At 34.2% G+C, this 19,131-nt stretch overlaps 1 protein-coding gene across 12 annotated transcripts in view; it reads left to right on the top strand.

Moving 5' to 3' along the window:
• The window catches only part of DDX60 (DExD/H-box helicase 60), a 200,900-nt gene that overhangs the window by 82,355 nt on the left and 99,414 nt on the right, over positions 1–19,131 (top strand). For all 12 annotated transcript variants that reach the window (XM_063638363.1, XM_063638369.1, XM_063638362.1 and 9 more), the window contains 5 exons: positions 2,743–2,847; positions 3,112–3,253; positions 4,487–4,608; positions 15,519–15,666; positions 16,799–16,941. In XM_063638363.1, coding sequence (XP_063494433.1) covers positions 2,743–2,847; positions 3,112–3,253; positions 4,487–4,608; positions 15,519–15,666; positions 16,799–16,941 — 660 coding nt within the window. The remainder of the gene's footprint in view (positions 1–2,742; positions 2,848–3,111; positions 3,254–4,486; positions 4,609–15,518; positions 15,667–16,798; positions 16,942–19,131) is intronic.

Below are 19,131 nucleotides of genomic sequence, written 5' to 3'. Positions count from 1 at the left end.
TCTCTTTGTAGCAATTGTGAAGGGGAGTTCATTTCTGATTTGGCTCTCTGCTTGTCTGTTGTTGGTTTATAGTAAAATGCTTGTGATTTTTGCAATTGATTTTGTATGCTGAGATTTTGCTGAAGTTGCTTATCGGCTTCAGAAGCTTTTGGGTTGAGATAATGGGGTTTTCTAGATATAGGATCATGTCATCTGCAAACAAAGACAATTTGAGTTCCTCTCTTCCTCTTTGAATATCCTTTATTTCTTTCTGTTGCCTGATTGCCCTGGCCAGATCTTTCAATACTGTATTGAATAAGAGTGGTGAGAGAAGGCATACAAATATTTTTTCAAAACAACTTTTTTTTTTGCTGCATATAAAAAACAATTTTCATATGTCAGATCTTTTCTTTAGAGGAAAAGATGTCCTTGTCACAGTCTATGAGATCCTGTAGAATATGATATCTTACCAGCTTGTAAAGCTCACTTCTTCCTCTCTCCCACATGGCCTGCTACCTGCTTCATGAACACCCCAGGCATGTTCCGGTCTGAGGACCATGGCTCTTGCTGTTTCTTCTTCTAAGATCTTCCCGGAGACATATACATGGCCTCACTCTCTTACCACATTAAATTCTTTGCTCTAATATTACATAGTGAAGCCTACCCTCACTATGCCTTCTAAATCGTAAATGTTTCCCTGTCTGCTGCATTGACAATGTTCCTTATTCAGTTAGAGTTCTCATCAGTCCCTATATAGCATCAAATCTATCTATGTATCTATCTACATTGATCTATCTTTCTTTATGTCTATCATCTATATTTCTATCCATCTACCTACCTATCTCTATCTATCTATCTATCTATCTATCTATCTATCTATCTATCTATCTTCTATCATCTATCTGCTATCTGCTATCTACCTGCCTTTCTATCATGTATCATTCTATCATCTATCTTTTATCCATCTATCTACATCTATCAATCATCTATCTACCTATCATCTATCTTTCTATCTTCCTATCTCTATCATGTTTTTATGTATTTTCTCTGTATTTTCCACTAGAATGTAAGCACTCCAAGGCCAATAATGTTTGTTTGTCTGATTTTCTGATGCATTCAATAAATATTTACAGCATGACCATAATTTTAGGAAGATGATCAATTTTTCTTAAGAAGAATTGATCTGTTGTGGGTTTTTCTATTTTATCACTTTGGATACATCTATCCAAATCTGATGGTTTGCCAAGCAATAGGATGTATGAAATTTCTTCTGGCTTCACTCTATCCACCTAAATGCTAATCAAATACCCTTTCAGAGCTGAGCTGGATGAATAGTTTTTGGCCCAAATATCAGTGTTTAGCAGATCTTCATCTATGTAGTTTTCTGGGCTGAAAGGTCATGTTCTACTTCTGCTAGTCTTATTACACATTGATTATCTGGATGACATTAATCACAATAAACTATAGTATGCAATGCTATCAGGATTCTTATAATCTTAGTATGACTTTAATATGAGGTCTGTATCTCTGTGGTTATAGTGAACTACCATGAAATCCTCACCCTTTACTATGCTGTTTTCTGACCACTGCCATCTCTGACTAAATGTGGCATATGAGAGAGAAGAGGTTGCAAAAAAGCCCAGATATGGTGCCCTCAAAAATATCATCCCACAGTAAGGAGATGGAAAGTGTACTCCCTTCTTCCACCCTTCCGCTCTTTCTCCCTTTCTCCTTTCTTTTTTCTCTCTTCCCTTCATCTTCCTTTCTCTCCTTCTTTCCCTCTCTCCTTTCCTCATTTCCTTTCCTTCCTTCCTCCTTTCCTTCTTCCTTCCTTCCTTCCTTCCTTCCTTCCTTCCTTCCTTCCTTCTTTCCTTCATTTTTTTCCTTCACTTCCTCTTCTTAGTCCATTAGCCTTATAGTAACTAGAGATTCTTTCTAGGTTCTATAAACCCTCAGGCCTAAAGACAGGTTAAGTTTCAATTTTGATGATGCTGGGGTTTTTTGTTTTTTTTTTTTTGAATTTCATAGACATTTTAGTGGGAAGTTGAAAGATATATGTACTTTGATGCAGTTTTACTCTGGAAAACAAGCAATATTTTTATAACATTGGTGAAATCAACCTAGTTACATTATTTTTGTAATAATACTGCAGAACATGGGATAATATATCTTTTTACTTCTAGAACAACTTAAAAGCTATAAACTCTTGAACTGGAATGGCTTTAATAATCAGACTGTTTGGCAATACGTTTCATTTCTGACAATTCAGTTTATGTGCTCTATTTTGTTAAAGAAGTTTCCATGTAACACTATAAAATAATATGAAATCAAATTTTTTTTTTTTTTTTTTTTTTTTTTTGAGACGGAGTCTTGCTCTGTCACCCAGGCTGGAGTGCAGTGGCGCAATCTCGGCTCACTGCAAGCTCCGCCTCCGGGGTTCACGCCATTCTCCTGCCTCAGCGTCTCCGAGTAGCTGGGACTACAGGCGCCCGCCACCACGGCTGGCTAATTTTTTGTATTTTTAGTAGAGACGAGGTTTCACTGTGGTCTCGATCTCCTGACCTCGTGATCCGCCCGCCTCGGCCTCCCAAAGTGCTGGGATTACAAGCGTGAGCCACCGCGCCCGGCCGAAATCAAATTTTTTCTGATACATTTTTGATATCTGTGTGGTATAATAGATATTGATCTATCATTTATTATCATTTTCAAATGTATTTCGTAACACTTAACATTGTGTGTCTAAAAATACTCTTTTCTTTAAAGGTGCTATCAGTGCTAAAGCATTCTTTGCTGTCCTTCAAGCAACCCAGAGTCATGGACATGTTAAAACTTTACTTCCTGTTTTCTTTGCAGTTCCTGGTGAAAGAGGTATGCATTACTGCACTTTTGTTTTGGGGAAATAGCATTACTACTATCTAGATTTCTTATCATGCTGAACAAATTGTAGCTTTTAGAAGGTTCTATCCAATGAGTGATATTATTTATAAATAGTATAATTATGAAAGTTGGGCCCAGTAGTAGTTATAAATATTTCTTATATTGGCATTAAATACTATTTTAAACTGGTACTTAATAAGTTACTTATTATGTGGTGACTTGAGTCAAACTAATAAATTGTTTTTTGTTCTTTAGGGCTATTTAGATCAAGAAGGTAATCCTATGGGGTTTGCTGGACTTGTATCACATTTGCATTACCATGAACCTTCTAATCTTGTTTTTGTCAGTTTCCTTGTAAATGGCCTTTTCCATGATCTCTGTCAGCCAACCAGGAAAGGTAAGCTTGAGATTTTATATATATATATGTAGAGAGAGAATCCAAAAATAGCAACAGATTTGTAGAAAACCAACACTTCAGGAATATCTTTAATAAAGAAAATACAATTAATATGTAGATAATTTATAGACCTTCAACTGATAAAGTAAATACCTACTAATATATATTAAATGATAGCCATGTTTTATGACATGTATTTACAATGTCAACACCTCCAAAATATTAACTTCAGTGATTCCTTGCCTCCAGGATTAATAACATATTAAATAATATACACTTTTTAGAAAATATTTTCTTCTAATTAAATATAATATATATGCATCATAGAAAAAGGATATAGGAAAGCATTAAGTTAAAAATAAAAAATTCCTCATAATTACACTATCCACAGATAATCACTATTAATGTTTGTGAATATTTTCTTCCAATCATATTTTCTTTGAATATTATTGTATAGTATACCTAAATAGCTAATATTATATTAATAGTGTAATTTAGAATCATATTTTCCCCTAAAAATAGCACAATGTTATCCATATTGAGTAAATTTTTAAATACATTTTATTTAATACATTTTTTTTTTTTTTTTTTTTTTTTTTTTTTTTTTTTTTTTGAGACGGAGTCTCGCTCTGTCACCCAGGCTGGAGTGCAGTGGCACAATCTCGGCTCACTGCAAGCTCCGCCTCCTGGGTTCACGCCATTCTCCTGCCTCAGCCTCTCCAAGTAGCTGGGACTACAGGCGCCCGCCACCACGCCCGGCTAATTTTTTTTGTATTTTTAGTAGAGACGGGGTTTCACCGTGGTCTCGATCTCCTGACCTCGTGATCCGCCCGCCTCGGCCTCCCAAAGTGCTGGGATTACAAGCGTGAGCCACCGCGCCCGGCCTATTTAATACATTTTTGATTAAAATCCTTTGATTTTTACATTTAAACACTAAATCTATATGGTAGTTCTTAAAATCACTAAGATAGACTAAAGTGAGGAAAATATAGGTAAGGAAATAAGGCAATTTCTGTGGGATCATTAGGATCTAAATTAGGGTATAGGTAGCAAGGATGAAAAATAAGGCACAGGTAAAAACTATTAGCAGATATATGGTAATTCTTCTATTGCTATGTTTGTCATAAATTTTTAGTTTCCATGAAATTAAATGTAATATGACATTCCATTTAAACATGAAAAAATAGAATTATACCCTTTCATATTTACAAGAAGACACTTTGTTTTATATAGGCTCAAAACATTTTTCTCAAGATGTTATGGAAAAGCTAGTATTAGTATTGGCACATCTCTTTGGAAGAAGATATTTTCCACCAAAGTTCCAAGATGCACACTTCGAGTTTTATCAATCAAAGGTAAACTGTGTGATTCTGATGAAATTTAGTAATGTAAAATCACTAAATAGAGCTTACCTAAAATGACTTAGCAGCTGTAGAATTTTAATTCAAAGGGCAGTTCATTTGTTTTATAGAATAATTTGTTCTTTTTGTAATCAGTGTGATATTTAATCTGTAATTGATGTCTCCCTCTGTAAATCTACCAAAAAGTTAAAGTCTTTGTGAAAAAAACAGGATCAACATTTTATTCATGTTTTTCATTTGGTTGTATCAAATTATAACATCAGGTGACTAAAGAAAAGATATGCTAATTATACATTAAGTGAAACATCTAGCTGTATCACTGAATATACTGTTCTTTTAGGATCCTTTTACCTTAAGGTAGAACTATGGAAGGGAAGTATATGTTGTGAATTATAATGTCTTCACTGAGAAAATATTAGAATAGTCATCTAAGAAATCATTACTTGACTCACAGAGACCAAAAACAGAGAAACACTTTTTCAATTTTATTTGTAACATGCAACATTTTATTTGGTTATGATTCTCTACCATCAAGTCAACATAAAATACTATTACTATTATACTTCCCTAGAATAAAATGGGATATGCTGGTTTATACAAGATAACCTTAGTGAGAAGTTGCTATGGAACAAACAAAAAGAATTCGTATATATTTTCTAATCCCACAATGCTGGATTAAAAATCTGTGCTCTCACAGAATGCCCTCTAGAGCAGTGAACACAATTTTAGTCATTGACCTATCATCTTTACACTTTTCACCACCCATACATTTTTAAAACAATTATTTAATTGTTCTGTTTAAATAAATTTATATTTAACTTAGAAAATTCACTGTCTCTATTTTGAAAAAAGAAGATCATGATAAAAATACACTTTACTGTATAACAGACATATCTGCATGAAATGTTGGGGTACTACACCAAAAAGCTTTAAAAAATAGGCCAGACATGGTGACTCAAGCCTGTAATCCCAGTACTTTTGGAGGCAGAGGTGGGAGGATTGCTTGAGCCCGGGAGTTTGAGACCAGCCTGGGGAACAGAGGGAGGCCCCATCTCTAAGAAAAAGAAAAAATTAGATAATAATTCCTAAAGTCCCATTATATTAAATAAAAACTCACTAGAGAAAAGGATCTGGGTCTGCCTTCATGGGTAGGCTTGTATCCCCCTCAAGACATTTTCGAAGCCATCTAGGACTGGAAAATTAAATAGCAGGTTAGGAAGTGCTATAGGAAAAAGGTGGATCTTTTTTTTTATTTTATTATTATTATACTTTAAGTTTTAGGGTACATGTGCACAATGGTGGATCTTTAGCAGTCTTTTAGATTTGAGAAGACTAAGACTAACTAGCCTTATTCTCAAAATTTTAAGAAATCCATGACCTAGAAAGAGAGACAAAGCATAAATGAGGCTTACTAAAACTGTAAAACAATACCCACTGCATTCTGTACTTGTATTGAGGTGATCATACTTTCACTCTCTTGGCCAAACCCGAAAATGGGAGCATTCACTCTGGTGAAAGATAACATCTAAAGCCTGTAAAGTCCTTTGAAAACAATTTCTGGTGCAAAACCAAAACCAAAACAAAACCTTAAATGGTGAATAAGCATGAACATATGACCAATAAGCAGGAAGAAAAGAGGTCGATAATTGTAGATCCATAAGTCATCCAGACATTAGCAATAACATATAAGGATTATAAGTGTGATTAATATGTTCAAGAAAATAGGAGGAGAGACAAAATTTATAAAAAGATGGATATTTTTACTAGATAATTAGAATGTATAAAACTAAATGGACATTTTAGAACTGAAAATACAGTATCTGACCATCAGAATGTGCATTTCAGAAGTCATGATCAGTAAGTTGACAGCATAATAGAAAGCATCCAAAGTATAGCACAGAGATAAAAAAAATTTAAAAAATCAGACAGCATAAGAAACATGAATCACATGGAAAAAGTTTAATGTATATATAATGGGAGTCCCAGAAAAAAAATAATGGAGAAAAATGGCCAAAGAGTATTCAAAAAGATAATAGCTGGGAATTTTCCAAAGTTGATTAAAGATAACCATAGTTTTAAAACCATAGTCAACTTCAGGGAGGATAAATGTGGAAAAACGTTAAGCTAAAACTGCTGAAAAGCACAAAGAGAAAATCATAAATCACCTAGTACAGAAATTTCCTTCTAAGAAGCAATAATGAGAATGATAGATCTCTTTTTAATCAAAATAATGGAAGCTAGTGGACAATGGAACAAAATTTTGTTGTTGATTCAGATATTTTACAGGCAAATACATGCAATCATTGATATATACATATATAAACTCTTGGTGTTACATAACTAGAATCATATTAGACATGCTATTGCTTTTTTATACTTATATCAAAGATACTTTTCCAGATGACCACATATGAATTTTTTTGGTATTTTTTTTTTATTTCAATAGGTTTTGGAGAAACAGGTGGTGTTCGGTTATATGTATAAGTTCTTTAGCAGTGATTTCTGAGATTTTGGTGCACCCATCACCCAAGCAGTGTACACTGCACCCAATGTGTAGTCTTTTATTCCTCACCCCTCACACCTTTTCCTATGGGTCCCCAAAGTTCATTGTACCATTTTTATGACTTTGTGTCCTCATAGCTTAGCTCTTACTTATGAGTGAGAAGATTTGATTTTTGGTTTCCAATTCCTGAGTTATTTCACTTAGAATAATGGTCTCCAACTCCATCCAGGTTGCTTGTGAATGCTCTTATTTCATTTCTGTTTATGGCTGAGTAGTATTCCATAATACATATGTACCACATTTTCTTTATCCACTCATTGACTGATGGGCATTTAGGCTGGTTCCACATTTTTGTAACTGCAAATTGTGCTGCTGTAAACATGCATGTCCAAGTATCTTTTTTGTGTAAAGACTTATTTTCCTCTGGGTGGGTACCCAGTAGTGGGATTGCTGGATCAAATGGTAGATCTACTTTTAGTTTGTTAAGGAATCTCCATACTGTTTTCCCTGGTGGTTGTACTAGTTTACATTTCCACCAGCTTTGTAAAAGTGTTCCCTTTTCACTACATCCACGCTAACATCTATTATTTTTGATTTTTTGATTATGGCCATCCTTACAGGAGTAAGGTGGCGTCGTATTGTGGTTTTGATTTGCATTTCCCTGATAATTAGTAATGTTAAGCATTTTTTCATATGTTTGTTGGCCATTTACATATTTTCTTTTGAGAATTGTCTATTCATGTCCTTAGCTCACTTTTTGAAGGGATTGTTTTTTTGTTGCTGATTTGTTTGAGTTCTTTGTAGATTCTGAATATTTAGTCCTTTGTGGGATGCATAGTTTGTGATTTTCTCCCACTCTGTGGGCTGTCTGTTTATTCTGATGAATATTTCTTTTGCTGTGCAGAAGCTTTTAGTTTAATTAAGTCTCATCTATTTATCTTTGTTTTTGTTGCATTTGCTTTTGGGTTCTTGGTCGTGAAGCCTTTGTCTAAGCCAATGTCTAGAAGGGTTTTTCCCATATTGTCTTCCAGAACTTTTATGCTTTCAGGTCTTAGATTTAAGACTTTGATCCATCTTGAATTGATTTTTGTATAAGGTGAGAGATAAGGATTCAGTTTCATTCTGCTACATGTGGCTTGCCAATTATCCCAGCACCACTTGTTGAATAGGGTGTCCTTTCCCCATTTTATGTTTTCATTTGCTTTGTCAAAGATCAGTTGGCTGTAAATATTTGCCTTTATTTCTGTGCTTTATTCTGTTCCATTGGTCTAAGTGTCTATATTTATGCCAGGACCTTGTGGTTTTGATGACTATAACCATATAGTATAGCTTGAAGTCAGATAATATGATACTTCCAGATTTGTTCTTTTTGCTTAGTTTTGCTTTGACTATATGGGCTTTTCTTTGGTTCCATATGAATTTTAAGATTGTTTTTTCTAGTTCTGTGAAGAATGATGGTGGTATTTTGATGGGAATTGAATTTGTAGATTGCTTTTGGCAGTATCATCATTTTCACAGAATTGATTCTACCCATACATGAACATGATATGTGTTTCAATCTGCTTGTGATATCTATTGTTTCTTTCAGCAGTGTGTTGTAGTTTTCCTTGCAGAGGTCTTTCACCTCCTGGTTAGGCATATTTCTAAGTATTTTATTTTATTATTTGCAGCTATTGTAAAAGGGGCTGAGTTCTTGATTTGATTCTCAGCTTGGTTGCTGTTGGTGTATGGCAGAGCTACTGATTTGTGTACATTAATTTTATATCCTGAAACTTTACTGAATTCATTTATCAGTTCTAGGAGCTTTTTAGATGAGTCTTTAGGCTTTTCTAGGTATTCAGTCATATCATTGGGAAATGGTGACAGTTTGACTTCCTCTTTACTGATATGGATGTCCTTTATTTATTTCTTTTGTTTGATTGCTCTGGTTAGGACTTCTAGTACTATGTTGAATAAGAGTGGTGAAAATGGGCATCTTTTTCTTATTCCAGTTCTCAGGGAGAATGCTTTCAACTTTTCCCTGTAAAGTATAATGTTGACTGTGGGATTGTCTTAGATGGTTTTTATTACCTTAAGCTATGTCCCTTCTATGCCAATTTTGCTGAGGGTTTTAATCATAAAGAGATGCTGGATTTTGTCAAATGCTTTTTCTGCATCTATTTAGATGATCAGGTGATTTTTGTTTTTAAATCTGTTTATGTAGTATATTACATTTATTCACTTGCATATGATAAACCATCCCAGCATCCCTAGTATGAAACTCACTTGATCATGGTAGATTATCTTTTTGATCTGCCATTGGATTCTGTTTGCTAGTATTTTATTGAGGTCTTTTGCATCTATGTTCATCCAAGATATTGGTCTGTAGTTTTTTTTGTTTTGTTTTGTTTTTCTTGTTATGTCGTTTCCTGGTTTTGACATTAAGATGATATTGGCTTCATAGAACAATTTAGGGAGGATTTCCTCTTTCTCTGTCTTTTGAAATAGTGTCAGTAGGCTTGGTCTCAAATCTTCTTTGAATGCCTGATAGAATTCAGTGGTGAATCCATATGGTCTTGGACTTTTTTTGTTGACATTTAAAAAATAAATACCATTTCAATCTCATTGCTTGTTATTTGTCTGTTCAGAGTTTCTATTTCTTCTTGGTTTAATCTAGGAGATTTGTATATTTCCAGGAATTTACCCATCTCCTCTATGTTTTCCAGTTTGTGTGTGTAAAGGTATTCATAGTAGCCTTGAATGATTTTTTTTCATACTTCTGTGGTATTGGTTGTAATATCTTCTGTTTCATTTCTTTGGATGAAACTTATTTGGATCTCTCTTCTTTTCTTGGTTAATCTCACTAATGGTCTATTTATCATTGTTGTTTATTTTTTCAAAGAACCAACTTTTCGTTTCATTTATCTTTTGTGTTGGTTTTGTTTGTTTGTTTCAATTTCATTTAGTTCTGCTCTGATCTTTGCTATTTCTTTTCTTCTTCTGGGTTTGGGTTTGGTTTGTTCTTGTTTCTCTAGTTCCTTGAGGGGTGACCTTAGATTTTCTATTTTTGCTCTTTCAGACTTTTTGATGTAGGCATTTAATGCTATGAACTTTTCTCTTAGCACCACTTTTGCTGTGTCCCAGAGGTTTCACTAATACTGTTCAATTCAAAGACTTTTTAAGTTTCTATCTTGATTTCATTGTTGACCCAATAATCATTCAGGAGTAGGTTATTTAATTTCCATGTATTTGCATGGTTTTGAGGATTTCTTTTGGAGTTGACTTCCAATTTTATTCCACTGTGATCTGAGATCACTTATTGAGGCTTTTTTTGTTGCCTATCATATGGTCTTTCTTGGAGAATGTTCCATGTGCTGATGAATAGAATGTATATTCTTCAATTGTTGGGTAGAATGTTCTGTAAATATCTGTTAAGTCCATTTGTCCTAGGGTGTAGTCTAAGTCCATTATTTGTTGACTTTCTGTCTTTATGACCTGTCTAGTGTCGTCATGGGGTATTGAAGTCCCCCACTATTATTGTGCTGCTATCTTTCTCATTTCTTAGGTATATTTGTAATTGTTTTATAAATTTGAGAGCTCCAGTATTAGGTGTATATATATTTAGGATTGTGAAGTTTTCCTGTTGGAGTAGTCCTTTTATCATTATATAGTGTCCGTCTGTCTTTTTAAACTATTTTTGCTTTAAATCTGTTTTGTCTGATATAAAAATAGCTACTCCTGCTTGCTTTTGGTGTCCATTTCTATGGAATATGTTTCTCCACCCCTTTCCCTTAAATTTATGTGAGTCCTTATGTGTTAGGTGAGTCTCTTGAAGAAAGCAGATACTTGGTTGGTGAATTCTTACCCATTTTGCTATTCCAAATCTTCTAAGTGGAGCATTTAGGCCATTTACATTCAATTTTAGTTTTGAGATGTGAGGCACTATTCTATTTATCGTGCTAGTTGTTGCCCGAATACCTTGTTTTTTCTTTTTCCATTGTGCTATTATTTTATAGTTCTTGTGAGATTTATGCTTTAAGGAGGTTCTATTTTGGTGTCTTTCAGGGATTTGTTTCAAGATTTAGAGCTCCTTTCAGCAGTTCTTGTAGTGCTGTCCCCCACTCCCCAGTAGCACTGAATTTATTTCCAGGCAATCTGTGAGCAAGGCTGAAAACTTTCCCCAGGCTACAAGCCTCCCCACTGAGAAAGCAAGCAGGGCTCTTGGGTTTCACACCTCCCCACTTGCTGCAGTCTCTGTGCTTTTATCTGCACTCCCTGTTTACCCCCTGCCCCAGGTTCTGTCCAGGAAACTTTGTGTTTGGTTGAAATTGTTACAAAGTTCAGCTGGAAGTTTCCTTCTCCATGTGGTCTTTCCCCAATTCCACTGGCAGCCCTCCCCAAGGACCCCTGTGAGACAAAGTCAGAAACGGCTTTTCTGGAGACCGAAAGTGCCCAGAGTACTCATCCCACTGCTTCCTCTACACCTATATTTCACTTGGCTCTCTAAATTTGTCTCAATTCCAGATCCTTCTCCCATGATCTGAAACTTCAGTTTCCCCAATGATGATACGTGTTAAGGGGTGGATGCTCCCCCTTTCACACTTTGGACATTCACAGTTTTTCAGCTTGCCTGAAGAGGCAAGTTACTTCTTTCAAAGGGTCTGTGGATTCTCTTGGCTTTCCTGGTGTGTTCCTGTGGTAGTTCTTGGAGCAAAAGTTCATGGTGTGAGTCTCCACATGCTGATCTGTCTGTCCGAGTGGGAGCTGCAAGTTAGTTCTGCCTCTTATCTGACATTTTTTATTTTTATTTTTATTTTTGGCTCTCCAGACAATGGAACAATATTTTTAATGTGCTCAATAAAATAACTCCTATCCCTGAATTCTACACTTATAGGAAATATTCGTCAAAATAAAGATAAAATTAAGATGTTTTCAGACGTGAAATCTGAGATTATTCATTGCTATCAAGTCTGCAGTAAAATAAATATATACTTTAGGTACATGGAAAAAATCCAAAATTTGGAAACATGAAAATGCAGGAAGGAATGAATCATAATAGAAAGGGTTATGTGTGATTACATATAAAGGAATACACATTGTGTCAAAAAATAATTGTAACATATAAAATCTGAAATAATACGTAGAACTGAAGTTTATGAAAATTATAATGTAAGAGTTCAGAAGGTTAATACATTTAAATGTTTTAAAATTTTGGAAGATTAAGAAATATAAAATTGGCCGGGCGCGGTGGCTCATGCTTGTAATCCCAGCACTTTGGGAGGCTGAGGCGGGCGGATCACGAGGTCAGGAGATCGAGACCATGGTGAAACCCCGTCTCTACTAAAAATACAAAAAATTAGCCGGGCGTGGTGGCGGGCGCCTGTAGTCTCAGCTACTCGGAGAGGCCGAGGCAGGAGAATGGCGTGAACCTGGGAGGCGGAGCTTGCAGTGAGCCGAGATCGCGCCACCGCACTCCAGCCTGGGTGACAGAGCGAGACTCCATCTCAAAAAAAAAAAAAAAAAAAAAAGACATATAAAATTAAAGATATATCTTATAATCTCTGGGGTAACAGCTAAAAGACTAGTAAAATAGTGTGCACATACATGTCAACAAAAGGAAAAACTGGTAAAAACAAGAAGGGAAGAGAAAAAATATATAATGAGTGGTTCAAATTCAGACAGAAAACAAATGGCAAGGTAGAAAATAGCTGTATCAATAGTTATATTAAATGTAAATGTACTAAATACACTAAGTAAAATACAAAGATTTTCAGGCTACATCTTAAAATACAGACAACTATAGACGTGCCACATAATGACATTTTGATCCATGACAGACTGCATACATGATGGTTCTATGAATATAATATTGTATTTTTACTGTACCTTTCCTTCATTCAGGTATATTTGAATACACAAAATACTTATCATTGTGTTACAGCTGCCTATAGTGTTCAATTCAGTAACATGCTGTACAGGTTTGTAGCCTAGGACCAATAGGCTGTACCATAAAGCCTAGGTAATGTAATCTAGGTTTGTTTAAGTACACTTTGTGATGTTTGCACAATGACAATATCACCTAATGCCACATTTCTTAGAATATATCCCTGCCATTAAGTGACATCAGACTATATATGCTATTTATACAAGTCACACTTTAGGTATAAAAACTGAGAAAGCTTGAAAGTAAGATGATTAAAAATATATGCCACGTAAACACTAACCAGAAGAATCAGAAATATCTCAATTGCGTGAAAAGTTAAAAAATTAATTTATAAATACACAAAGGATAAAAAAGACATAAAATGGAAATTTAAAAATATTTTACATTAAATAAAAATAAAGGAAACATAAGAATGCTTATAAGTTGGAATTTATTCAGTGCTTACAGGGGAATTTGCAGCCTTGAAACCATAAATTAGAAAAAAATACAGGCTGAAAAATCAATGATTTAAACTTTAGCTTAAGAAAATAACAAAACGAACAAGAAAATCTAACCTACAGCAAGTAGAAGGAAAGATATAATAAAATGAGAACAGATATAAAGTAAATTAACAGCAATTGTATGAACAAGAAATCAACAAAGCCTCTAAGTTGGTTCTTTGTAAAGAATAATAAAATTGATTAATGTCTAGCAAAACTCATTAAGAATAAGGGAGTAAAAGCACAAGTATCAGAAAAGAAAATGGGACAGTACTACAGGCTCTATTTTAGATGTCGCAAAGAGCAAAGGAAGATTTTATGAATGACTTTATAGCAATATATTTGACTATTTAGACAAATGGGCAAATTCCTAGAAAATACAACTTTCCAAAACTGAGCAAGGAAGATATACTTAGTCTTGTTCTGATATCTAGTAAAGAAATTTAATCTATTATTTAAAAAAAAGAAACATTCCCACAAAGAAAACCCAAGGCTCAGATGGCTTCACTGGTGAATTCTTCCAAAATTTGTGAGGATAACATCACTATATATGTGTATTAAAACGCCAGTTTGTGTACCTTAAATATGCATGATTTTTATTGTAAAGAGAATAACACCAACTTTTTACAAATTTTATTTTAGTCTGTTTGGGCTGCTATAATGTAGCAATGATTGGCTGGCTAATAAACAACAGAAATTTACTTGTCACAGTTTCGGAGGCTGAGAAGAGATCAGTCTTTCTAGCTATTTTTTGGTACCCATTAAACATTCACTTCTCCGTCCCTCAGCTACCCTTCCCAGCCTCTGATAACCATCCTTCTACTCTATCTGCATAAGTTCAATTGTTTTAACTTTTAGGTCCTACAAAGGAGTGAGAACACGTAAAGTGTGTCTTTTTGTGCCTGGCTGATTTCACTTAACATAATGACCTCCAATTCTTTACATGTTGTTGCAAATGACAGGATCTCATTCTTTTTTATGGCTGAATAACTAAAAGAATATAATTGTATTGTTTGTAACACAAAGGATAAATGCTTGAAGTGATGGATACCCCATTTACCCTGCTGTGATTATTATGCATTACATGCCTGCATCAAAATATCTCATATAATCCATGAATATACACACCTACTATGGACCCCAAAAAATAACAAATTAATAATTAAAAGGAAGTTCTAAATCAAGGTGTCTGGTGGGGGCTGCTTTTTGGTTCTTAGATGGTTGTCTTTACGCTGTGTTCTCACATGGTGGAAGGGGCAAGGGAGCTCTCTGGGGTCTTTTTTTATGGGCACTAATTCCAGTTATGAGGACTCCACCCTTATGACCTAATCATCTCCCAAAGGCCCTGCATCCTAATCCCATCACATTAAGTGTTCAAATTTTAACATATAAATTTTGAGAAAATATAAAACATTCAGTCCACTACACTCTTCTGGATAATACAAAAAGAGGCAATATTTACTCTTTCTAAGGGCAAAAGTTAGCTTTAATACCAAAACCTGACTAGGACATAATGAAAAGGAAAATTAGAGATACTTCTCTTTCATGAATATAAGTGAAAAAATAGTTAACTAAATATAAGCAAAATGAATCCAGTGAGGTTTAAAAAACCCTCAAAACAAAATGAGATTTACTCTAGGCATGCAAATGTACTTTGTCTCATTCCTTGCAGTTCAAATGTGTCACTAGAGTCTTTGAAATTTTCACAAGTCTAATGTTATTTGAGGTCATGCTTCTATTTAAAAGTGGCTTTGATTCAGTATATCAAAATACATTTTTAAGGGTGATGAGTAACGTATTGGTTTTCATAATTGCAAATAGAAACAACAGATGAAGTTACCTGAACTTCACCAGTGAAAAAATAAAACAGTGACATTATTGAATAAATATTAATAGATAACTATAGAATTATATTGCAATGTTCTTTACTTTTCTTCTTCCAACGATTCAGTTTTGAAGGAAGGTAAATAGATCTCTCTGAAAATTATTCGGCTTCTAGGTGTTCCTTGATGATCTCCCTGAGGATTTCAGTGATGCTTTAGATGAATATAACATGAAAATTATGGAGGACTTTACCACTTTCCTACGAATTGTTTCCAAACTGGCTGATATGAATCAGGAATATCAACTCCCATTGTCAAAAATCAGTAAGTATATTTTACCTCCATTGTGGAACAATTTGAAGAATAAATAATATTGCCTAAGAATAGTTTATTCTGGAAGAAGAGTGGAACCCCAGAAAGTTTATTTTGCCCTCAAGTGAGGAGATTCCTTTTCCTTTCTAAAGAAAAAAATTTTGCTTATTAGACATTAAAAGGGCAAAAGAGAGTGAAACTAAGTAGGGCCATTTATAACCATCTTGTTAAATGCTGCTTCAGGGTCAAGCCTGGAAAACAGAGTAAGGGCATCTATGAGATGAAGAGAAACTAGAGACTAATTCTGTCACTCTCTCTTGAGAGGAAATACGCTTAGTTTTCATAAACACAGATTCTGAGCATATTTTCTGGGTCCAAACTCTGGTTCTGCTACTTATTAGCTGTGAGATCTTGAGCAAGAGACTCCATACTCATGCCTTAGTTTTCTGAACAGATATATGAGAAAGGGAATAGCATTATCTACATAGTTTTCATGAGTTTTAAATGATTAAGTTAACATATATGCAAATCTTAAAATAGTGTTTTGTGCATGGTTAACACTGCTCTTTTTTTTTCATGAGCTAATAGATGGAAGCCTTCTAAGGGAAAATAGATACAAAAAGGTGACCATCACAGGTGAGGTGAGATTGGAGTCTGTGAATATTATGCCTCAGTTACAAATTAGAGCCCAGTTTGAATGTCTGATCTGGGTTTTATGAGAATATAAATGGAAAATATATTTATTCTCATACGCTACTTCCAAACTTGCTAATTGTGGCTGCATGGTTTCAGGAAAGATTCTGAAGGCAAGTCTGAGTTCAGTAAGAAAAAGTACAAAGGAAAATAATTCTCTGATAAGAATATACAATTTAAATTTAGTCTTTCATTTCTTATTGATTAAGGCAACTAAAATATAATACACATTTTTATAATAGCAATACTAACATTAATAGCCAACTTTCATTGAATGTATTCTGTGCCAAGCTGTGCTACTAACCTTATGTTATATAACTTACAAAACATTTCAGTCTTCATTACGTGAAGTTGAATGGCTCCCCTTGTAACATGGTCTACAGAAAGTATCTGAGGTTTGACAGTTTGACTGAGTTCAAAACACTAATCTATCCCTAACTATTATTGTCAGAATTCACAGGTAAAGAATGTGAAGACTCTCAACTCGTATGTCATTTGATGAGCTGCAAAGAAGGAAGAGTAGCAATTTCACCATTTGTTTGTCTGTCTGGGAACTTTGATGATGATTTGCTTCAACTGGAGACTCCAAACCATGTAAGTGAAGAGTGGGGCTTATTAATAAAAGATGTTTAAGAAAGAATGGATTTATATTGCTAGGCAGCTTAGAAAGAACTTCGAATTTCCCAGATTAAAAAGGAAAAAAAAATCTGGATGTATCAACAGATATATTCAGGAATTGGTGCTCTTGAAGTCAATATGATTTCAGTTTCTCAGAGTGGGCCTGAGGACCCTGCTCAGTTTCCAGGCACCACTACTTTTCTTCCATCTTTGAAGGCTCTAGTGATATTGACACAGGTTTGCTGTGGAAGTAGCACCTAAAACTGTCTTCAGACTTTCTCAGTACTCCTATAAATGCTGTAAATACTACTTATAGTCTGCATCATTGATGCCTAAAATGGAATGCAAAGAACTAGACACATTTGGAAGATCCTGGCTAATTCATTTGATTGTTGACACTTGGTGAAATTTAATTTATATTTTAATACAAAATTTGAGAAAAAGTGTTTTATTACATTCGATATTATGGATTGACATTGTTGTCTCAACTCTGTTTATTCCAAAATCATAGTCATGTATCACTTAAAATAATTTTGTAAACTATATACATCTTGTGCATTTTAAATGAACACATACATTTTTATCCTAAATTTAAATACTTTCTAAAGATATAGTTTTTAGTTTCAAATAAATGTTGGTGTGTTAAAACCAATGCATCATTCTTTTAAATGTATAAAATGGAATATCAACAAGAAAGTGTTTTCATACCCATAGTCAGTAAGTTAAGAACAAGTCAGGAAAACTTTTTATAAGGATTTATAAATTTGCAGTTCTTTTCCTCTTGAACTCACATTTTCTTTCCATATTCCCTCACATTTACCTTACCCAACTCACTTTATACAAATTTACTTTACTAGAGTAAGTTATAACCTCTTAAAATTGTTTTGCTTTTATTGTTTATTTTAATTAACAGTAAAATTAATTTTACGTTTTAATATAATGCTAAATATACATACAAATATGTCTTTTATAGCATATGGATAAGTTCTAAAGCATCGAACTAAATGAACACCGTGTACTAAGGATCTGTGTACTCCTCCCACGTTTCATTTTCTTGTTTCCCCTTTTCCCCCAGCCCATCAACCTTTCTAAACTTCGTGTGTTTTTCACTTTTCTTTTTAAAAACTACATATTACAAAATCCCTTTTTATATTAATTTGCTTTTGAATTTTATGAAAAGTGAAGGAATAGTTACTGCAGTCACTTGAAAGTCGCTTTTGTTTACATTCAATGCTATGCCTTAAGGTTCATCCCTGTTGTAACGTCAAACTCTCTTTTATTTTTAGTACTTGATAATATTTTATAGTGTGAATATCAAACAGCCTGTTAATCTGTTCTACTGTTTCGAATAGTTGTGTTTCTTTCTCATCTTTGCTATTACACACAGTGTTGCTATGGATGTCTCGTGCGTATGTGCAATAGTTTCTCTTAGGTATTGATTTTCTGGGTTAAAATAATTTTCTGAGTCATATAGGAATAAGAATATTCAAATATTAAACTTTTCAAGCTACTACCAACTCATTTAAAAAGTAACTGTGCCAGACAAGTCTCAGCAGGAGTGAAGGCAGTTGATGTCTGTCACTTGAATGGTTACCTGCAAATTATTAAGTTTTAATAATAGAGTCTTGTTTAGATATTGCTGCAATTTATAATTTGCATCACTGATCTGCTTAAGTACATGGAGTCAACTCTTATTATTCATAGATATTTATGTATGAATTTGCTTAGTTGTTAAAATTTATTTGTAACTTCCAAAAAAAAAGTAGGTGTGCCAATTTACACTCATAATAACAGTATGCTAGAGTTCTATTGATCCTCTACAGTACAGCTGGCAAAACATGAGCAGACATGGGAAAACTATTCGCCGCCTTCTTTTTACAATTCCTTTCACCAATAAGGAGAATGCAATGGTGTTAGGTTTTCTTTCCTAGTGAGTGTTTCTATGTTCTAGTGGATGGATGGTTGAAAGCGTCATTGGTATTTTGTGGAGGCAGTCATCTTCATGGGGTGGAGATGAGCCACTCTCCACTCTTGCTTAGCATGGTGCTACCACAATGTGTGGCTAAGACACCCTCTTCCTTCACAGCAAAGAATGGGCTTTAAAAATGGTGACTAAAGGATGTATCTACAAAGCACCACATAAGAAATCATCAACTTTCTTTATAC

The sequence above is a fragment of the Symphalangus syndactylus genome, chromosome 4, assembly GCF_028878055.3.
Source record: "Symphalangus syndactylus isolate Jambi chromosome 4, NHGRI_mSymSyn1-v2.1_pri, whole genome shotgun sequence".
In the NCBI taxonomy this organism is placed as follows: Eukaryota; Metazoa; Chordata; class Mammalia; order Primates; family Hylobatidae; genus Symphalangus; species Symphalangus syndactylus.
The sequence above is the reverse complement of the archived record's forward strand: the minus strand, read 5'-3'. Positions and strand labels throughout refer to the sequence as shown.